The sequence below is a fragment of the Saccostrea echinata genome, unplaced genomic scaffold, assembly GCF_033153115.1.
Source record: "Saccostrea echinata isolate AGI-Se365-2 ecotype Australia unplaced genomic scaffold, CSIRO_AGI_Sech_v1 ptg000033l, whole genome shotgun sequence".
Lineage (NCBI taxonomy): Eukaryota > Metazoa > Mollusca > Bivalvia > Ostreida > Ostreidae > Saccostrea > Saccostrea echinata.
This window is the reverse complement of record NW_026889782.1, coordinates 18,087,314-18,109,996: the sequence shown is the minus strand read 5'-3', so window position 1 is coordinate 18,109,996 and position 22,683 is coordinate 18,087,314. Positions and strand designations below refer to the sequence as shown.

The following is a 22,683-nucleotide window of genomic DNA, read 5'->3' as shown; positions in this document are numbered from 1 at the left end:
AGGACAAAAACAATATACCCCCGGGATCTTTCGATCCAGGGGCATAAAAACTTGTTAAATCATAAAATTGTAATCTCTTTTGTAATATCATTTCTTGCAAATATTTATTTGTCCATAATCAATTCAAGTGGGTAAGTTCACAACTCAATTATTATTTTTATTATTATATCAAAAGAGCCATGCACAACATCCTCTGTTTAAAATATTTTAAGCATGTACGATATCCTTTTTATTGTGCCGTACAAGTGCACACGTCCTAGTTGAACTTAAACATAAGTAATGTATCCAATGCTTACTATTTTCACAGGACCTTACAGGTCTTTTCCGCAGTTCTAGAAGTTGAATGCCGATCTGCTGTCCAATATCGTCAAACGGTGCCCTGAGCTCGGACTCTGTTCTGAAGGGGTACGATGGTATGGTTCTGTTTGACAACTCCTCCTGTTATAACAAATTCAGACTTTTTTGATTTACAAATGTATTAGATAGTTTTGTAGTGACCGGGTACAAGATGATACCTAGATAATAGATTTCGGAAATGGCTCGACTACCGGGTACGGGATGACATCTGGTATCATCCCGTACCACGACACTACAAAACTCCGTAATGATTTTAACCCATTGTTAACCTTTTTATAATTTCAGGTATCTATGCTTTGTAAAATTGTTTCTCCCCGCTATCCTTACGTTGCGGGTTCGAATCCCACTGTGGGACGTGGAGACCGGTCCTTCGGATGAGACCGTATAAACCGAGGTCCCGTGTCGCAGTAAGTGCTGGCACGAAAAAGATCCCTCACTGCTCAATAGCCGTGAGTGCCGAGTATAGGTCAAAATTTCTAGCTCTCCACCGGCAATTGGTGGGGTCTCCATATGAGTGAAAAACTTGATAGAGGGAACTTAAACAATAAACAAAACCAGAAGTCTCTGATGAGACTGTAGCTCTACTGGTCTGTTTGTATAACAAAAGAAAAGTAGCACTTGGATTTGAAACATTGCAACATGCAACAATAAATAGAATTATGTATCTTAATGTAGTCTACTTTTGTGACAAGTTATATTGAAATCAAATGAAAACTAGGAGGAGTAGCGTTTTGAAAGTATTTCACAGAAATTTCTATTTTTAGTACCGGTAACCATGACAATACCATTCACCCAAATAAAAAAAACAGAAATACATATTATGTATCGTAGTGTATTCTAACTGTGTGCCAAATTAGATTGAAATCAGACCAAAATTGTAGGAGGAGTAACGTTTTAAAGGAATTTCTCAGAAATTTCTATTTTAAGTAACCATGGCAACACTGTTCATCGAATTCAAAAACCAATGCAATAAATTATGTATCTTAGTATAGTCTTCTTGTATGCCTAATTATATTAGAAGCAGACTAAAACTGTAGCAGGAGTAGTGTTTTAAAGGAATTTCACAGAAATTTCTATTTTTAGTAACCATGGCAACACCGTCCATTGAATTCAAAAACCGATGCAATAAATTATGCATCTTAGTGTAGTGTACTTGTGTGCCAAGTTATATTGAAATCGGACCAAAACTGTAGGAGGAGTAGCGTTTTAAAGGAATTTCACAGAAATTTCTATTTTTAGTAACCATGGCAACACCGTCCATCGAAATCAAAAACCGATGCACTAAATTATATATCTTAGTGTAGTCTACTTGTGTGCCAAGTTATATTGAAATCGGACCAAAACTGTAGGAGGAGTAGCGTTTTAAAGGAATTTCACAGAAATTTCTATTTTTAGTAACCATGGCAACACCGTCCATCGAAATCAAAAACCGATGCACTAAATTATGTATCTTAGTGTAGTCTACTTGTGTGCCAAGTTATATTGAAATCAGACCAAAACTGTAGGAGGAGTAGCGTTTTAAAGGAATTTCACAGAAATTTCTATTTTTAGTAACCATGGCAACACCGTCCATCGAAATCAAAAACCGATGCACTAAATTATGTATCTTAGTGTAGTCTACTTGTGTGCCAAGTTATATTGAAATCGGACCAAAACTATAGGAGAAGTAGCGTTTTAAAGGAATTTCACAGAAATTTCTATTTTTAGTAACCATGGCAACACCGTCCATCGAAATCAAAAACCGATGCACTAAATTATGTATCTTAGTGTAGTCTACTTGTGTGCCAAGTTATATTGAAATCGGACCAAAACTGTAGGAGGAGTAGCGTTTTAAAGGAATTTCACAGAAATTTCTATTTTTAGTAACCATGGCAACACCGTCCATCGAAATCAAAAACCGATGCACTAAATTATGTATCTTAGTGTAGTCTACTTGTGTGCCAAGTTATATTGAAATCGGACCAAAACTGTAGGAGGAGTAGCGTTTTGAAAAATTGTTTACAGACAGACGGACAGACAGACAGACAGACGGACGGACGACGGACACCTTACTATCGCATAAGCTCTTCTGGTCTCTGACCAGTAGAGCTAAAAATTGCCTTGCTAATTCAAACAATATCTATGGAACGTATAAGCAAGAAAGTGCTGATCGATTCAGTCATCGAAGAGCGACATTGTAACGATATTTCATTACACAAGAGACCGTTCACGGTAGCTTAGTCGGTAGAGCTCTCGCTCCGTGATCGGAAGGTCATGAGTGCGAATCTCTGCGGCGACTGACCTAAGATGATTAAAAATGGGAAGCAACTGTTCCTCCGCCATGCGCTCGGCACTTTAAAGTGAAAGTTGCGGGTCCTTCGGATGAGACCTTAAAAACTGAGGTCCCGTGTCACGGCAGGCGTTGGCACGATAAAGATCCCTCACTGCTCAAAATTTGAGTAAAGGTCAAAATTTGAGGCCCTTCACCGGTATATGGTGACGTCTCTATGTGAGTGAAAAATTCTCGAATGCGACGTAAAACAACATACAATCAATCAATCAGTCTTAATCAAAAGTTACAAACAGAGATTTAATCTATGAAAAGTAGTTAAATCTTCATAGTATATTTAAAAATGGTTTTGTCACAGGTACATGTAATGTACATGTGAAATATGAAAGCCCTACCTCATTCAAAATTCATGACCAAGGTTAAAGTTTTTGTGAGAGACGAATGACATTTAATATATTCCCTCGTTTTCGCTAAAGCGGGAGGCAAAAAAAAATGACAATAGACTACGTACTATTTTTGAATGTTCTCGTACATAAATTAAGTAACATTTTTTCAGTTTTCATGGAAAACAACACTCTAACAGCGTTAGTATCTTATATTATTTATAACAACAAATGCCTAGTCTAAATGAAATGTGAAGATAACGGTCAGTAATCATTTTCAAAAGTTAAGCAATGAAATGTAAATTGTGAACAGAGCAAACAAGCCTTAGAAATAGACTACGTATCCTTTGAATGTTCTCGTACAATAAACATAAATTAAGTCACATTTTTCAGTTCTCATGGAACAATACTCTAACAGCGTTAGTATCTAATTTTTTTATGATTACATCTAGTAGGGGGCTCAGGTAACTCGACTTTATAGCTATGTAATCGGTGCCGTTTACACGCAAATCACTGGTGTTTATAAACGTAATTTTTGCGTTATTAATCATAATTATCTAGAAATTAAAAATAATGAACCGTCTAAATTGTTCGAACTTTCATATGATGTGTGTTATGTCATTCCACTAAGTTTACAATAAAACTTAACCAGGTCGAAGTTTTGCTAAAATTGGAAGCAAGATTTCTCTTTCGTTGCATGACGCTGTAATTTTATCCCCGTGACGTTGATAGCGTCATTTTGATTGGCTTTCCGGAAGGCAATTTTTAAGAAATGAACGACATTGACATCACAGGAAAGGTAACATTTTGAAGATTAATGTGGTTATTGTTGCATCCTAATGCAACGTGTAGAAGTTTGTGTATTTTCGTTTCAAAGGAGAAAGATCAAGTTTACTACGGTAAGTAAACGGAATAATTTTATGCCACATACACTATCAGGAGGCTGAGAAACTTTCTTATCTGAATATTGTTGTTCTGTAATCATTTCAAAAACAATTCACAGGGATTACATTCCTAAAATCATCACCGCGACGCGACTTTTGAACACTGTTTCTAACATGCATAATTTTTTATCGTAATACAACAAGAGAAAATGGAAAATTTAAGATTTAATTTCTTTAGACTTGTTGGAATAAATCTATGAAAACTATGGTCATTTCTATCTACAAATTTGATTGTGTAGCCACGATTTCCTCAGAAACACCCCATAATTAACTGAACGTCTAAAAAATTAGTTGTGATACATTAAAAGAAATTTTTTTTTAATTTACTTATAAATTTACTTATTTATTTTTGCTTGTGAACAAGATACTTCGTTAAATTTTGTTTCAGCAAGTACACTTCTGAAATGATGGATCATTCCATATCATGACTATGGTACCCGCCGGTAGTAGCAGATGTCCGAAATGAACTTACGCTCAACTGGACCTGGAATTACGGATAATTCAGTTTAAATATAAACAATTATTAATTGATATTGAAAACGTGATATCATTGTATTTTAAAGATCTATATGAAATAAAATTGTGAATTAACTGTACTAATTTCTTTTTCCCCCACCCTTGCCATGTTCATAATTTTGAAAGCTTTCTTCTTGCGATGCCCGGGCATATCTCTGGCTTTTAGTGACCATATTTGATTTAGAAGACTATTTCCATAAATCTTTTAGAAGTAATAAATTAAATCTTATTATTCCTAATTTACATGATTCTGAAAGTATTTTATCAGTAAGATGTGTAGGCCATTTTCACTACTGGTGGCCATATTGGATATTTTGCCGCCATCTTGAATATTTGTCAGCTGCCATGGAAACAAGAAATAAGGACTTGCAGACCTTTCCGAAAATATATAGTTTGCCATACTTCTAAATAAAATAAGACTCTATCCCTTTAAAGTTACTTAAATTTAAAGGATTTTCCTTCCCTCCGTGTGCCATCATTCAGTACCAATGTCTAGTTAAATTTTCTTACATAAAATGACAGTATTTACAAAATTGAAAATGTCATAACTTCTGTTCTACTTGGAGAATTTTTTCACCAAGTAAAGTTTTTTATATTTCTTAATGTGTCCATGTTCATGCTAGATATATTTATTTGAATATATCTCATCGAAAATTTGTACCTGAACCCCTATAAATACATCACATGCCTAGTCTAAATGAAATGTGATGATAACGGTCAGTAACCATACTCAAAAGTCAAGCAATGAAAATATATAAATTGTGAACAGAGAAAACAGGCCTCGGGAAACATCAGAGGTGGATCAGGCGCCATTGAGTAGTAACCATATCTTGTCGATCGGTCACACGAGCCGTGTTCCTTTGACATTATCGGGTAGAAATCCGTAGTCAATTCAGTATGAAAATAATGGCCTCACGATTTGTAGCAGAATTTTAAACAGAAAGGTGAAGGATGTAGATGACTTTTACAACACGGTATTTCGGTAACTAATTTTAAATAACATAAACAAAATATTCAATGCATGGATCGGTTTATAATCTCTGACTGAACTTGAATAGAAATGTTATAAATAAAATACTAAAATATATGATTGATTGATTGATTGTATATTGTTTTACGTCCCATTCGAGAATTTTTCCCTCATATAGAGACGTCACCATATACCGGTGAAGGGCTTCAAATTTTGACCTTTACTCGGCACTCAGGGCCATTGAGCAGTGAGGGATCTTTATCGTGAAAACGCCTGCCGTGACACGGGGCCTCGGTTTTTAAGGTCTCATCCGAAGGACCCGCAACTTTCACTTCAAAGTGCCGAGCGCATGGCGAAGGAACAGTTGCTACCTATTTTTTATCGACTTAGGTCTGTCGCGGCCAAGATTCGAACTCACGACCTCCCGATCACGGAGCAAGCGCTCTACCGACTGAGCTACCGTGAACGGTGAGGCTTCAAAGAGAAATAATTTAAAAACTTGTAATTGGAATTATAAGAATTAAACGTTCTTCGCACTTTTATTCAGATTTTGAATACAAAGGCATGAGTTTACACGTCGATAAATTCTGAAAAAAGAACGTTTAATCCGATTATATGGCGTAAATAAAATCCTAAAATATAATGAAATCGTGGGTATTCTTTGGTGTTCAACTATGCGACTTTGTGATATTTTCTGTAAAAAATTATACAAATTTTGCACACATTTTATGACATATTACAAAATTTTATAAACATTTTCAAAAATAACTCCGGCGATCATTATTCAAGTTATCTACATGAAAATAAACTATTACACTTATTGCTAATTTCTAATAAAAATTTGTTATATATTCTTAACTTTTATATTTTTTGATGCAATGCTTTGATACTTAGAATATAAGGATATATTAAAAGTGTAGACGAGATGACATGGTCAACATGCATGCACGTGCGCAAAGCGTTAAATGACCAATTTACTTGATAAAGTCGTAATTTTTATACCTTTTGATGAAATGCTTTGATACTCAAAATATTTAGATATATTAAAAGTGTAGACAAGATGACTTGGTCATCATGCATGCACGTGCGCGCAATGCGCAAAATAAAAAATATTCTTGATATAGCCGTTACTTTTTATATTATTGATAAAATGCTTTGATACTCACACTAACAAGTGTAGACTATATGACATGGTCATCATGCACATACCTGCGTGTGGGCGCGCGTGCAATGCGTAAAATGACAAAAATACTTGATTGCCTTTTATTATGAAGTTCACAGGGAATAAGACTTTTAAAGGGAGTTGGGGAGCGTTTGGGGAACATCTGTAACGGTCCCCGTTACAATTAGCACTAGTTATATATTATAGCTTAGATTTTACAACTCATATATTAATGATATGTTTTTTACTTTAAGGATTTGATTGATGAGCTGCATCACCTTACAGACGACTGGTCTAGAACTTGTACTGAAAACTGTGATGGAAATCGGGATTTATACTTCTCTAAGCTCCCAACATTATGGGATGAAATTGCAGATAGAACTAAACTTGCAAGAAAAATACGGTTAGTCAAAGTTTTCAAGTTTTATTCATAATAAATTAATTAGATCAATTACATTTAAGTTTCTGAAGACAATTAAGTTGATTAATATTGTACATATGGATATTAATGTCCAATTTTTTACTCATCAGTCAGCATGTAGACATTCATAATATGGAGCAAGTGTTGATAGCTTGCTGTGCTCTTCATCAATGCCCTAGTAGGAGAGCTACAGGATGGATTTCATTGCTCCTCTGTTCTCTCTAGCTTTAAAGCTCTGGAGCTGAAAGATGTTCCCAGGACAGTTGATTGATTGATTGTATGTTGTCTTACGTCCCATTGGAGAATTTTTTTTATCTCATATAGAGACGTCACCATATACCGGTGAAGGGCTTCAAATTTTGACCTTTACTCGGCACTCAGGGCCATTGAGCAGTGAGGGATCTTTATCGTGCCCACGCCTGCCGTGACACGGGGCCACGGTTTTTAAGGTCTCATCCGAAGGACCCGCAACTTTCACTTCAAAGTGCCGAGCGCATGGCGAAGGAACAGTTGCTACCCATTTTTATCGACTTAGGTCTGTCGCAGCCGAGATTCGAACTCGCGACCTCCCGATCACGGAGCGAGCGCTCTACCGACTGAGCTACCGTGAACGGTCCCAGGACAGTTTAAGAGCTTGCACAATTTGGAGAGGTTGCATAAACCATAGTATGATTTAAAAGTGGAAATTCAATTTATTTTAACACATACAAGTCAGTGGAATATTAGTGCGCATCTAGAAAATCACATAGTATATAACATGTACTTGAGAAATGCGGCATTCTTTGAACTTAATGTCTTTCTCAGGCAGACATGGCATCTTTAGCAGCCCACTATGGGCGAAGGATTGAGGACAACTTCTAGAGTCATATTTCAGTTTCATACCCAGTATTTAGTGAAGACACTTACAAAAAACAATATGCAGGCTTTAAGCATAAAATGTTCCTGATTAGGTATACAAGTTTTATGAGTTTGCAAATTGTTAACTGTTCATGAAATTGATTAATTTGGACTGGTATTGATTCAATACTAACACACTTCTGTTTTTGTTCTTTTAAAAGATAACTAAACCATTTATTAATATTTTTGCATTTTTATTCAGACATGAAGTCTTCACTTTCAGTTTTTAAGTCCACTTGCCTGGAGACAATTTTTATTTTAGATGACGTGACCTGTTTGAAGTCAAGATGCATTGTTGTCCTGGTTATATGAATGATTTTTTCTAAAAAATGTGACCATTTGAACACTGACTAAATCAAATTAACACAAATTACTTTTTGTATTAAGAAGTCTTACATTTCAGAGTTGTAAAGTAACTGGAAGACTATCAATTTAGATATTAACAAGAAAATTAAATAAATGAATTTATAAATACTAAATACATATTAATATGAAACTGATAGTTCATAAGTTTACTTTTAATTTTACATGTCATTATGTGATTATCATTAGGCAAATTTCATTGGCTTACAGACAGAGGGCTTATACAGAGGACTTGGAAGAACCTACGTTTCTACTAAGGAAGCTGCAACAGGATGATATTCTCAGAATATCTTATCCTGCTATCCATTATCTGGTCCTGTTGACCACCATCATTCCAAGTTCTACTGCTTGTGTTGAAAAGCTTTTTTCGCTGATGAACACTATTTGCACTCCCAGCGGAGCTGTCTCAAACAAAGGTCTTTGGATGCTATAATACGCAAGGTGTCAGAGTCCAACGGCACCCTGACACCTGGCCAGTTGAACACGGCAATTGAGCACTTCATAAACATGAAAGACAGATTTTTGGACATATAATAGTCTTAGTGTCCATGTTTGTTCTGTTTATTTAAAAGCAGAATTAAATTGATACCAAAATGCTAATTAATGTTTTTTTTTTAATGATTGTTAGTTTTCCCAATTTTCCCCAAATGTCGATAATTTTCCCAATTTGAACGACCCCGGTCCCTGTCCCAAAAAGTGTTGTGAGAGCCCTGAAAGTTTTCAGACAGGCAGGCCCCAATTACCGTCTCTTGCTTTTAGCAAAGTACGTTCCAATTAGGAAGAATTGTGAAATGTGCAGCACAAATAATAAGAATACTGATTTTACATGTAGACGAAGAGTTGAAAAAATACTTTGTGTCGTTTCATACATGTTGAAATTCCTTATGAATATTTTTGAAATAAACAGTTCTTATATAAGTATTCTCAGTTTATTCATGTAATAAATCTATGGAAAGTATCCGTTTAACACCTGTGTATATTGCACTCTGTATATTCAAAATATTTAGTTCTTTAAGGATACATATTACAAACATAAATTTGATCATGGATTGATATACATTTTTGATTGATTTTGAATGGAAATGAAATATAAAGAAATCGAAGTTTTCTTTGGTGCTGAGATTTGCAACTTTGTATCGTTTTCTATATAATTCTAAACAAAATTTTGCACATATTTTTGTCATAGTGACAAAATATTACAAAATTCTCTCACTTTACCTGGAAAATATTCAGTTAATCTATTTAATATTATTCTATGAGAAATATTGCAGATTTCTGGGGGAAAAAAAGTTTGTGTTATTTATCCTTAAAGGTGCATAGACACAGATTTGAAGTTTATATTTTCTCAAATTTTCTGTATAATATCACAACTTATATGTTGCTATAGCATTTCACACGAAAATAAAATTAAAAACTTATTTAATCTGGAAATTATTGAAACTACGAATTTCGGGAGGCTTTTTATCAACACATCCTTGCACTTTCACAATTTTTAACTTTATCCTTAATACTTGAGAAAAGTAGCAATTTTGTTGTGTTTTAATGAATAATATATCTATAATCCAGAAAATTCAGAGTAAAAATGTGCGAAAGCAAAACCCACTCACTTAAGTATTGTCAGCCCGTGCTTAGTGTTGTGTAGTTGTGTACAGAGTTTAACAAATTGAATACACCCGTGAAACGTAACCTGTCTTTGTAAACAGAGCACGAGCTCTGTTGTTGTTAATGTTTACGTTTCTCCGGGTGTGTTCAATTGTTAAACTCTGCAAACACCACTGAGCACGGACTGACAATACTGGTGAGAGGAGTTTGCTTTCTACATTTCTACTCTAAAATTTCTGCATTATACTTTTAATAATTTTCACTAATAAACAACAAAATTGCTACTTTTTTTAAGTAATAAGGATAAAGTTAAAATTTGTGAAAGTGCAAGGATGTGACTATCAAACGCGTCCAGAAATTCGAAGCTTCAATAACTTCCAGATAAAATAAGATTTTAATCAAATTTTCGTATGAAATGCTATAGCAACATATAAGTCATGAAATTAAACAGAAAATTTGAGTAAATATTAACTTCAAATCGTGTCTAAGCACCTTTAAGGCAAAAAGGATAAATTAATATACAAATCCACTAATGATGATACAAAAGGTCCGAAAAAGTTCGCAAGACATCTCCTGTGAAACTCGTGTAACTTAAAATATCACTACATTTTCTGGAAAATAACATCAAACACGAAAAAATCAATATAATTCCAGTCTGATAACCGATCTCTTAAATTTTCAAAATAGGTGTTACAGATTTCTCCAGCTTCCTTGTCATTTCTGGTTTTACCGAGTCCCGCCATTAAAGTGCAAAACAGCCATAACCTCACATTGCCAACAATATCTTCTGAAATAAAAACAAGCGATCCAAGGCTTAGAATTCTCTTCTGATAAATTGTACAACTCCATCATTTCTATTCTTAGCCCCATATTTTTGAAATATTCATATAAAGCCTTAAAAATTCCAAAAGTAGGTCACAGTGACCAAATTTTGTGATTGTACGACCTTTCATTTCTATTCTAAGCCACTTATTATTTGGAACATTTAGTTACTTTTTATAAAACAAACTCCGTGGACCCAAGATAAACCAACTGACAAGGTTTCATGATTTTAAGCCAATTAATATCTGAAATATTTAAATATAGCCATGAAGTTCCAAAAATAAGTCACGTGACCCAATTTTTGGCTGAAATACTACAAAGACCCAAGATTCATCAAGTGACAAAGTTTGATTATTCATTATCCGAAATATTTCGATATAGTTGTGAAATTCAAGAATTAGGTTACCCTGACCATACTCCGACATTCCAAGATGCACTTATTGGCAAAGCTTTATGATTCATAGCCTCTTATTACTTGAAACATTAAAATATTGCCTTAAATTTCCAATAATAGGTTACCGTGACCTACTTTTTATTTGACACTCTCCGAGGACCCGAGATGTATCAACTGACAAAGTTTGATGAATCTAAGCTAATAAGTATCTCAAATATTTAAATATAGCCATGGAATTTCTTAAATAGGTCACTGTCACGGTAGCTCGATCAGTAGAGCGCTTGCTCATTGATCGGAAGGTCCTGTGTTCCAATCACTGCCGCGACTGACCTAAGTCAATAAAAATAGCAACTATTCCTTCCGCAAGAGCCCAGCACTTTGAAGTGAAAGTTGCGGATCCTTCGGATGAGACCTTTAAAACCGAGGCCTTGTGTCACGGCAGGCGTTGGCACGATAAAGATCCCTCACTGCTCCATGGCCCGGAATACCGAGTAAAGGTCTAAGTTTGAAGCCCTTCACCGGTATATGGTTGCATGTACGAGTGAAAATTTATCAAAAGGGCCGTGAAACAAAATACAATCAATCAACAATCTAAAGTAGGTCATCGTGACCTAAGTTTTAGTTGACTTACTCCGAGGATCAAAGATGCATCAACCGACAAAGTTTGATGATTTTAAACCTCTTGCTATTTGAGATATTTAGATATTGCGTTAAAATTCCAAATTAGGTTACCATAACCTACGTTTTACTTGACACAATCTAAGGTTCCAAATCTATCAAGTGACGAATTTTGATGAATCTTAGCCGATTAGTATCTGAAATATTAAGATATAACCATGGAATTAGAAAAGTAAGTCACAGCGACTTACTTTTAAGTTGACAAGCTTCAGGGACAAAAGATGCATCGAGTGACCACGTATGATGATATCAAAACTCTAATTATTTGAAATATTGAGATATTGCCTTAAAATTCCAAACGTAGGACACCATCACCTACTCTTTGGTCGACACACTTCGAAGACCCAAGTTGCATAAACTAATAAAGTTTGATGATTTATAGCCAATTGTTCCGTTAAATATTTAAATACAGCCATTTAAATAGGTCACTGACGTACTTTTTGGTTCATATACTTCGAGGCCTTAGGATGCATCAACTGACAAGGTTTGATGATCCTAGGCTTTACAGTGTTCAAAATATGCATCTAAAACAATTTGAAAAAAAGTGGCGTAGTGGTTAAAGCGTTTGCTCTAGAGTCGCGGAGTAAGAATTTGATCCTTACGTCGCGGGTTCAAATCCCACTGTAGGACATGGAGACCGGTCCTTCTGATGAGACCGTATAAAGCGAAGTCCCGTGTCGCAGTAGGTGCTGGCTCGAAAAAAGATCTCTCACTGCTCAATGGCCAGGACTGGTCAAAATGTGCAGCTCTCCACCGGCAAGTGGTGGCGTCTCCATACGAATGAAAAATTCTCGAGAGGGACGTTAAACAACAATAAACAATTTGAAAATAAATACCTCCGAAATTCAGAAAGTAGGTCACTGTGTCCTACTTTTCGATATACATGTATATGTTTCAAGGCCCCAAGGAGCATCAACTGACAAGGTTTAAGAATCTAAACCTCTCAGGTATTCGAAATAATGACCCTAATTGTTTTAAAATGATGAGCGGTAAAATTTAAAAAGAAGTCAAGGTGACCTACTTTTTGGTTGACACACATCAAGGCCCGATTCAGGAGCATACACAAGATTTAATTTTCTAGGCTTTAAAGTGTCCCACCGTTCACGGTAGCTCAGTCGGTAGAGAGCTCTCTCCGTGATCGAGAGGTCGTGAGTTCGAATCTCGGCCGCAACTGAGCCAAGTCGATAAAAAATGGGTAGAACCTGTTCCTTCGCCATGCGCTCGGCACTTTGAAGTGAAAGTTGCGGGACCTTCAGATGAGACCTTAAAAACCGAGGTCCCGTGTCACAGCAGGCGTTGGAACAATAAAGATCCCTCACTGCTCAATGGCCCTGAGTGCTGAGTAAAGGTCCAAGTTTGAAGCCCTTCACCGGTATATGGTGACGTCTCTATATGAGTGAAAAATTCTCGAATGGGACGTAAAACAACATACAATCAATCAATCAATCAATCAATCAAAGTGTCCAAAATATGCATCATAGTCTAATTGAAAACGAATACCTGCAAAATTAAAAAAGTACATCACCTTGAACTACCTTTTAGTTAACAAGACACAAGGTCCTAAGATGCATCAAGTTACAAGATTTGATGACCTTTTTCCTAATAGTGGTCAAAATATCCAAGTTTTAACAAAACGGAATTTTTAGGTCAACTTTGAACTGACCTTTAGACCACGCCCTTTGCCCCAGGGTGATTCCCTGAACTATTTAAAAATCTACAACACATCCTTATCCTTGTTTGGTGAAAATCTGCCAAGTGGTTCTTGAGAAAAAAATTTCAGTAACCTCTACTTTTGTTTTTATTTCCCTTATAATCTCCTCTTGTCTAGGGTTACATTTCTTTTCTTTTAAAATTAATGAAAGCCTTTGGGCCAAAGATACTCTGTGACAAATTTGAAAAAAATAGACCAAAGGGTTCCCGAGATATGACCCATATTCCAAAATTTACGCACACGTACAAATGGCCATGGCATTAACTATATACGCTCTTGGCTACATGATTATTATTATTTCAGTTATTATCAGGGAAATTAATATTTGTTTGAATTTAACATTATTGCAATTTATAAAGGTATTGGTACAAATTTGAGCAACGCGCAAAGTTGAAGTTGTCAAAAACAACTGTGATGTATTACAGTATGCAATATAACAAAATTTTCACAATCGCACTCGTTTGCTAAAAAAATTCAAATATTTTACCAGTACTTCGTTGCATTTGATGATTTCATGACACAAAGATACAGACAGGGGAAAATGTACTTATTTAGTAAAAAACCTTGTTAAATCATCAAATTGTAATCTCTTTTGTAATATTATTTCTTCTAAATATTTATTTGTCCATAATCAATTCAAGTAGTTAAGTTCACAACTCAATTATTACTTTTATTATTATATCAAAAGAGGCATGCACAACATCCTCTGTTTAAAAGATATTTTCAGCATGTACGATATCCTTTTTACTGTGCCGTACAAGTGCACACGTCCTAGTTGAACTTAAAAACATAAGTAATGTAACCTATGCTTACTATTTTCACAGGACCTTACAGGTCTTTTCCGCAGTTCTAGAAGTTGAATGCCGATCTGCTGTCCAATATCGTCAAACGGTGCCCTGAGCTCGGACTCTGTTCTGTAGGGGTACGATGGTAGGGTTGTGTTTGACAACTCCTCCTGTTATAACAAGTTGAGACTTTTTTTTATTTACAAATGTATTAGATACTTCTGTAGTAACCGGATGATACCTAGATAAGATATTTCGGAAATGGCTCGACGACCGGGTACGGGATGACATCTGGTATCATGCTGTACCACGTCACTACAAAACTCCGTAATGATTTTACCCCATTGTTGACCTAATTATAATTTCAAGTATCTATGCTTTGTAAAATTGTTTCTCCCCGCTATCCTTACGTCGCGGGTCCGACTCCGACTGTGGGACATGGAGACCGGTCCTTCGGATGAGACCGTATAAACCGAGGTCCCATGTCGCAGTAGGTGCTGGCACGAAAAAAGATCCTTCACTGCTCAATGGCCCTGAGTGCCGAGTATTGGTCAAAATTTGTAGCTCTCCACCGGCAAGTGGTGACGTATCCATATGAGTGAAAAACTCGAGAGAGAGAACTTAAACAAAATGCTTGCCTTTCTAATTCAAACAATGTCTATGGAACGTATAAGCAAGAAAAGTGCTTAACGTTTCAGTCATCAAGGAGCGACAAAGTTACGATATTTCATTATACAAGAGACCGTTCACAGTAGCTCAGTCGGTAGAGCGCTAGCTCCGTGATCGGGAGGTCGTGATATCGAATATCGGCGGCGACTGACCTAAGTCGATAAAAAATGGGTAGCAACTTCGCCATGCGCTCGGCACTTTGAGGTGAAAGTTGCGCGACCTTCCGATGAGACCTTAAAAACCGAGGTCCCGTGTCACGGCAGGCGTTGGCAAGATAAAGATTCCTCACTGCTCAATGGCCTGAGTGCCGATTAAAGGTCAAAATTTGAGGCCCTTCACCGGTATATGGTGACGTCTCTATATGAGTGAAAAATTCTCGAATGGGACGTAAAACAACATACAATCAATCAATTGGTTTTAATCAAAAGTTACAAACAGAGATTTAATCTATGAAAAGTAGTTGAATCTTCAAGACCAAGGTTACGGGATCAAAATTCATAGTATATTTAAAAATGGTCATGTCACAGGCACATGTAATGTTCATGTGAAATATGAAAGCCCTATCTCATTCAAAATTCATGACCAAGGTTAAAGTTTTTGTGAGAGACGAATGAGATTTAATATGTTCCCTCGCTTTCGCGAAAGCCGGAGACAAAAAAAAAATGACAATAGACTACGTACTATTTTTGAATGTTCTCGTACATAAATTAAGTCACATTTTTTTCAGTTTTCATGGAACAATACTCTAACAGCGTTAGTATCTAATATTTTTTATGATAACAACAAATGCCTAGTCTAAATGAAATGTGACGTTAACGATCAGTAATCATTTTCAAAAGTCAAGCAATGAATTGTAAATTGTGAACAGAGCAAACAAGCCTTAGAAATAGACTACGTATCTTTTGAATGTTCTCGTACAATACACATAAATTAAGTCACATTTTTCAGTTTTCATGGAACAATACTCTAACAGCGTTAGTATCTAATTTTTTTATGATTACATCAAGTAGGGGGCTCAGGTAACTCGACTTTATAGCTATGTAATCGGTGCCGTTTACATGCAAATTATTGGTGTTTATAAACGTAATTTTTGCGTTATTAATCATAATTATCTAGAAAATAAAAATAATGAACCTAAAATTGTTCGAACTTTCATATGATGTGTGTTATGTCATTCTACTAAGTTTACAATAAAACTTAACCGGGTCGAAGTTGTGCTAAAATTGGAAGCAGAATTTCTCTTTCGTTGCATGACGCTGTAATTTTATCCCCGTGACGTTGACGGCGTCATTTTGATTGGCTTTCCGGTAGGCAATTTTTAAGGAATGAACGACATTGACTTATCACAGGGAAAGGTTACAATTTGAAGATTAATGTGGTTATTGTTGCATCCTAATGCAACGTGTAGACGTTTGTGTATTTTCGTTTCAAAGGTGAAAGATCAAGTTTACTACGGTAAGTAAACGGAATAATTTTATGCCACATACACTATCAGAAGGCTGAGAAACTTTCTTATCTGAATATTGTTGTTCTGTAATCATTTCGAAAACAATTCACCCGGATTACATTTCTAAAATCATCACCGCACGCGACTTTTGAACACTGTTTCTAACATGCATACTTTTTTATCGTAATACAGGAGAAAATGGAAAATTTAAGATTAAATTTCTTTAGACCTCTTGGAAGAAATCTATGAAAACTATGGTCATTTCTAACTACAAATTTGATTGTGTAGCCAGGATTTCCTCAGAAACACCCCATAATTAACTGAACTTCTTAAAACTTGTGATACAGTAAAAGAAAATTTTATTTTATTTACTTATAAAATTACTTATTTATTTTTGCTTATGAACAAGATACTTTGGTTAATTTTTGTTTCAGCAAGTATAGTTAGACTTCTGAAATGATGGATCATTCCATATCATGACTATGTTACCCGCCGGTAGTAGCTGATGCCCGAGATGAACTTCGCGGCTAGGATAAGGCCGTCCGATGAATGTCACAGTGTGCCAGCCGTAGTAACTTCTCTGAACTACCTAGATATGACGTCATAATGGCATATGACGTCAAGTCACTGCATACTTGAGCTGATATGACGGGGAAAGTGTCATAACTTTTACATTCCTTTCACATCACATGTAGATTTCTTTTTACGTTGTTGTTTAATTCATGTGTCTGGATTGTTGTTTAAAGGCTGTAATGATGGTGAATATTTGCAGTATAAAATCGTTATTACTTTTTCTTGTCTAACATGTATGTATTCAAACAATTGAAAAAAAGAATGTGAAATGCCCCCCAAACGTGTCTGTAGACAGACGAAAATTCTATAAATCTTATATATATTAGACTGGCACAAGTGAATAATAAGGATTAATTGAAGATATTCTGTGTGAATCTAATAGAGAAATATGTCCTCTAACTGAATTTTGCTGGGGGATCGTATGTAATTTATCCTATTTTGTATAAATTGCGATGAAGTGTGGAAAATGACTCCTTGTATGTGGGTAAGTTGAATTTCTCGTGAAATATTTTCTTATGAAATAAAATTCAGACTTGCCCCCAGCACTTTATATACACCCAAGAATACGTTTAATTGATTTATGTAACAAGCCGTTCACAGTAATTTTGTTTTTCACTTGTGCCGATGCGATTTTTGTGCAACATTTAAGAAAATTTATAAGTGTCCGTCACGTGATCAACACAGTCATGTGATATCACAAAAATGGTTTTTTGTAATACCTTATTCAACTTTCTTTACAACTTAACTGTGTATGTATACATAGATTACAAATTGAAATCAAAACATTTCTCAATATAAAATAGTATATATTTAATGCATATTAAGCCTTCGGACAGCCTTAACCTTGCTGCGTTACGCTCAACTTGTCCTGGAATTATGGATAATTCAGAATAAATATAAACAATTATTAATTGATATTGAAAATGTAATACCATTGTATTTTAAAGATCTGTATGAAATAAAATTGTGAATTAACTGTACTAATTTCTTTTTCCCCAACCCTTGCAGACCTGTTTACTCTTACGGTTACGCCGTATTTTGTACGGATTTTCAGTCCAAAATACGTCTTACGTTTTGCTATAACAAAAATACAGAAATCCATTCATATGGATTTTAGCAAATAGTTTTCGTTATCTGTCTCAGTTTGATGCTTTTAAATCGCTAAAGAAGAGAAAATTTTCAAACATTTAAGTTGCCAAAACGCGGTGGTTTAAAAAATGACAGAAATCACTCAAAAGAGAGCAGTGTATGACGTTTTGCTTTGTTATTAAACCATGTTTTGATAATCAGAAATGTAGTTGTTTTCTAGTAATATATGTACAGTCGATGAAAAGTGAAATCTTACGGGCAAATGCCAAATCTCACTGACAAATCTAATGAAAAATACTGAGAGACAACAATTTGGGTAAACAGGTCTGCCCTTGCCATGTTCATAATTTTGAAAGCTTTCTTCCTGCGATGTCGGGCAGTTCTCCGGCTTTTGGTGACCATATTTGATTTAGAAGACTATTTCCATAAATCTTTTAAAAGTAATAAATTAAATCTTATTATTCGTAATTTACATGATTTTGAAAGCATTTTATCAGTAAGATGTTGTGTCGGGCATTTTCACTATTGGTGGCCATATTGGATATTTTGCTTCCATTTTGAATATTTGTCAGCTGCCATGGAAACAAAAATTAGTACTTGCATAGACCTTTCCGAAAATATATAGTTTGCCATACTTCTAAATATAATAAGACCCTATCCCTTTAAAATTACTTAGATTTAAAGGATTTTCTTTCCTTTCATATGCCATCATTTAGTACCAATGTATAGTTAAACTTTCTTACATAAAATGACAGTATTTACAAAATTGAAAATTTCATAACTTCTGTTCTACTTGGAGAATTTTTTCACGAAGTCAAGTTTTTTTTTTATATTTCTTAATGTGTCCATGTTCATGCTAGATATATTTATTTGAATATATCTCGTCGAAAATTTGTACCTCCTAAACCCCTATAAATACATCACATGCCTATTCTAAATGAAATGTGATGATAACGATCAGTAACCATACTCAAAATTCAAGTAATGAAACTATAGGAATTGTGAACAGAGCAAACAGGCCTCGGGAAACATCAGAGGTGGATCAAGCGCCATTGAGTAGTAACCATATCTTGTCGATCGGTCACACGAGCCGTGTTCCTTTGACATTATCGGGTAGAAATCTGTAGTCAATTCAGTATGAAAATAATGGCCTCACGATTTGTAGCAGAATTTTAAACAGAAAGGTGAAGGATGTAGATGACTTTTACAACACAGTAATTCTGTAACTAATTATAAATAACACAAGCAAGAAATTCAATACATGGATTGGTTTATAATTTTTGATTGAATTTGAATAGAAATGGCGTAAATAAAATCCTAAAATATAAAGAAATCGTGGGTATTCTTTGGTGTTCAACTATGCGACTTTGTGATATTTTCTGTAAAAATTTATACAAATTTTTGCACACATTTTATGACATATTACAAAATCTAACAAAAAATTTCAAAAATAACTCCGGCGATCATTATTAAAGTTATCTACATGAAAATAAACTATTACACTTATTGCTAATTTCTAATAAAAGTTTGTTATATATCCTTAACAACAAATTTGGTTTCACTCTCTAGACAAGACGGTCTCACTTGTCGCAAATGTGAAAAAAATTAAACTCACCACTACTGAAATTGACACTGTTTGACACAACCATGTTTTGGTATTTATACTGCCGAAGCACAGTACGGAAGCTATCGAAATTATACATTTTAAAAGCCTTGCATATAATTAATAAAATAATTAATAAAATAGTAAATAGGAATTGTTACCTTTGTTATGATATTTCTTTCATAAAGTTGATGGAATTCATCACAAAGAATTTCAGCTAATTCTGTAGCGCAGTAGAGCACAATACAGAGAAACACAGCACCTAAAAATGTTTAAAGATATATGACATGTTAAAAGTCATACGAAACGGTTTTAAACACAAGGATTTTACTTTTTAATATAGAGATTGGTATTAAAGAATGTCAGATTATGTTTAGTACAAAAATACCTTTGCTTAACTGGGAAATGAAGGGGAAATTGCTATATGCTTAATGTTAATTAACTTGCGGTTGAATGACGTCACAAAGTCCCTTTGGTGTATATAACGCATTAAACCTAGTGTAATTTAAACGTATCTTACTGAGGTAATTTTAGCTAATTTTTTTATAGATATAAATGTGATTATGTTTTCAGATGAACTATCTGATTCTATAGTGCAGTCGACTCTGTTTGAACTAGTCGTTGATTAAGCACAGCAACTGAAAACGAAAGCTCTTCATCATGGGGCGGTCTTGATGAATACTAGCTGCAGATCTGTAGCTCACTGGTCTGAAAAAATTGGGGTGGACGACCAGAGAGCTACAGTGCCACCCATTGAAAAAAGTTTGTATTTATTGTGCAGAAAAAAAGAGCTGTTTCTCGTTTTTTTCATAGTATATATAAAAATATTACTAACGTGTGTTCCTAACATATTCTTTACTACTTCCACAACAAAACTGTCTGTACACGTCATGTACGATCGCAGCACGTTGGATAGAATTGTCTTGCCACCCAAAATGACAGTATAAATAGGCAAATTTTCGATAGCATCATTTTCAGGCCCAGGAGGACTATTTAGAACGGCTTTTGGAAATGTTTTATTTTGGAAGTGGTTTAAAAGAATATGTTAGGAACACACGGTTTGTTATATTTTGAGACGACAACGTAAATAATTAATGTAATAACCTTCTTCTTTATTATCATCACTTATTCACATTTGTAGGTATGTTCATCCTCACAATGTCAAGGTTTTGTGATTTCAGAACTCCACACAAACCCTTGACATAAGTCGTTATTTAAAAGTTGGGCTTGAAAGAGCTCTACTATTTCATTTGTTCCTGGTCTAGGACCGGAACCAATCAGGTTCTGTTTACTGTAGATTCCTTTTTTTTACATGATGACTTAAAATCGCCTTCAAAACTTAGACGTAATCGCGAGAATATAAATTCTCCAATGACGAAGACTTTTTAATGCACTCCAGCTTAAAAAGAATAAAAGCCAGTAATTTTATTTTTCGAGTGGTGCCTATACATTAACGAATCTACGTACAGTATATACTGCTGCGTTTAAGGTGATTATTTTGCATTAGTTGTTAGAAGTTAGTCATAATTAATCTTGGGGTAGTTACCGGTTAGTTATGACTTTTTAATAATGCTAGATGATACGTAGTTTGTTTTGAACACGTGACCCGGTATCAGTATCCCGATGGATGTTTCAATAAATTACACCTTATTTCTAAATTGTTCACATACAGGTGACTCTCGATTGCTCGAACTCCGATCTCTCGAAGTGAACCCCCGGTCCCGTTTTTTTCTTCTATATAACTAAGCAAATTTACTTCCGATCTCTCGAACTTCCGATCTTTCGAAGTTCTCTATTTCTCGAACCAAGACCTGGGTCCCGTTACACACATTTCATCGTTTTTTACTCTCTATCTCTCGAAGTTTTGATTGCGCGTGTGCATGCCAATCAAGCGTAAAATTAATGCAGCTTGGACTTACCTGGATAACGGTGAACGCCTCGGGCTGGCATGTAGGTGTTAATTGGGTGTTTACATAGATGACACTATACCTGTGAGCATCCGAGTGTTTATATAATTAATTGGTTACAATTGGTAAACTATAAACGAATTGCTTCACAACTTATTTTGACTTGACAGCGAGACGATAACTTTTAGAAAATAATCTAAGAGACGTGTCAATAATTTTTCATAGATTATGAAGGTTTATTAGAATTTACATAATCCCAGTATGACAAACACTGCACAAGAAATCCTATCTGAAGAACTGAATACCCATTTAATATGAGAAATCTGGTGAAGGACACGATGAAGCCCGGAGGGTAGCCACACCGACGATTGCTATTCAGGTTTCATGTTATCATGAAATGAGAACAAATAAATACTGAAACTTAAAGAGATCGTTTTATTTATTCAAAATACGATCATTGTAGTGAATTACCTGTAAAATACGAATAAAAACGTGCAATGACATTATCGACATGTGCTTCCGGTATTTATAATAGTAATACAATGATGATCGGAACTGAAAATTCCGGATTTTATTCACTTTCTATCTCTCGAACCCCTCAATCTCTCGAACTTTTCTTGCGGTCCCTTGAATTTCGAGAGATCGAGAGTCACCTGTATCTTAAACGCTCCTTTGACTATTTAAATCATTATTTTAAATTCTATAATGTTCAAAACCTTTCATTGGCGAGTTCTATTTTGGGGCAATTATCTCTTAACCGAAATATAACTGAATATTCCTGGAAGTCACTCCTTACTGGCTGTATGCAGAATAGGTGAAAAATATATGTTATGAAGAATCGAAGTGCTCTTCTCATGAAAAAAATAATAATTTGTAGGAATCATAATCTTTTGGCATTGGATTACCTTTTTTCATCTCTCTGGATCTCACGGAGAGAAAATTCTTCCAATCTTGGGCGGCAGCTTTTTCTATAACTTCTTTGTTTTCAGACTTCCCAGGCAGGTAAATTAAATCCTTTTCGAGACGTATCGGCCTTAAAAAAATATTGAAAGTTTTCTTTACCCCTCAATTACAAAGTGCATCTTCGAATTCCGTAGGGAGAAATAAACCCATTTTGTGTA

At 35.0% G+C, this 22,683-nt stretch overlaps 1 protein-coding gene across 2 annotated transcripts in view; it reads right to left on the bottom strand.

Moving 5' to 3' along the window:
- Positions 1 to 7,054: 7,054 nt before the first annotated feature.
- The window catches only part of LOC133199028 (uncharacterized), a 53,937-nt gene continuing 38,308 nt past the window's right edge, over positions 7,055 to 22,683 (bottom strand). The window contains exons 5-8 of one of the 2 annotated variants that reach the window (XM_061334915.1): positions 22,468 to 22,595; positions 19,817 to 19,917; positions 14,303 to 14,444; positions 7,055 to 7,263 (exon numbers count right to left, since the gene is read on the bottom strand). In XM_061334915.1, coding sequence (XP_061190899.1) covers positions 7,250 to 7,263; positions 14,303 to 14,444; positions 19,817 to 19,917; positions 22,468 to 22,595 — 385 coding nt within the window. In that variant the 3' untranslated portion in view covers positions 7,055 to 7,249. Of the gene's footprint in view, positions 7,264 to 8,442; positions 10,672 to 14,302; positions 14,445 to 19,816; positions 19,918 to 22,467; positions 22,596 to 22,683 lie in introns of those variants that run through there. The other variant, XM_061334914.1, reaches the window with a different exon arrangement.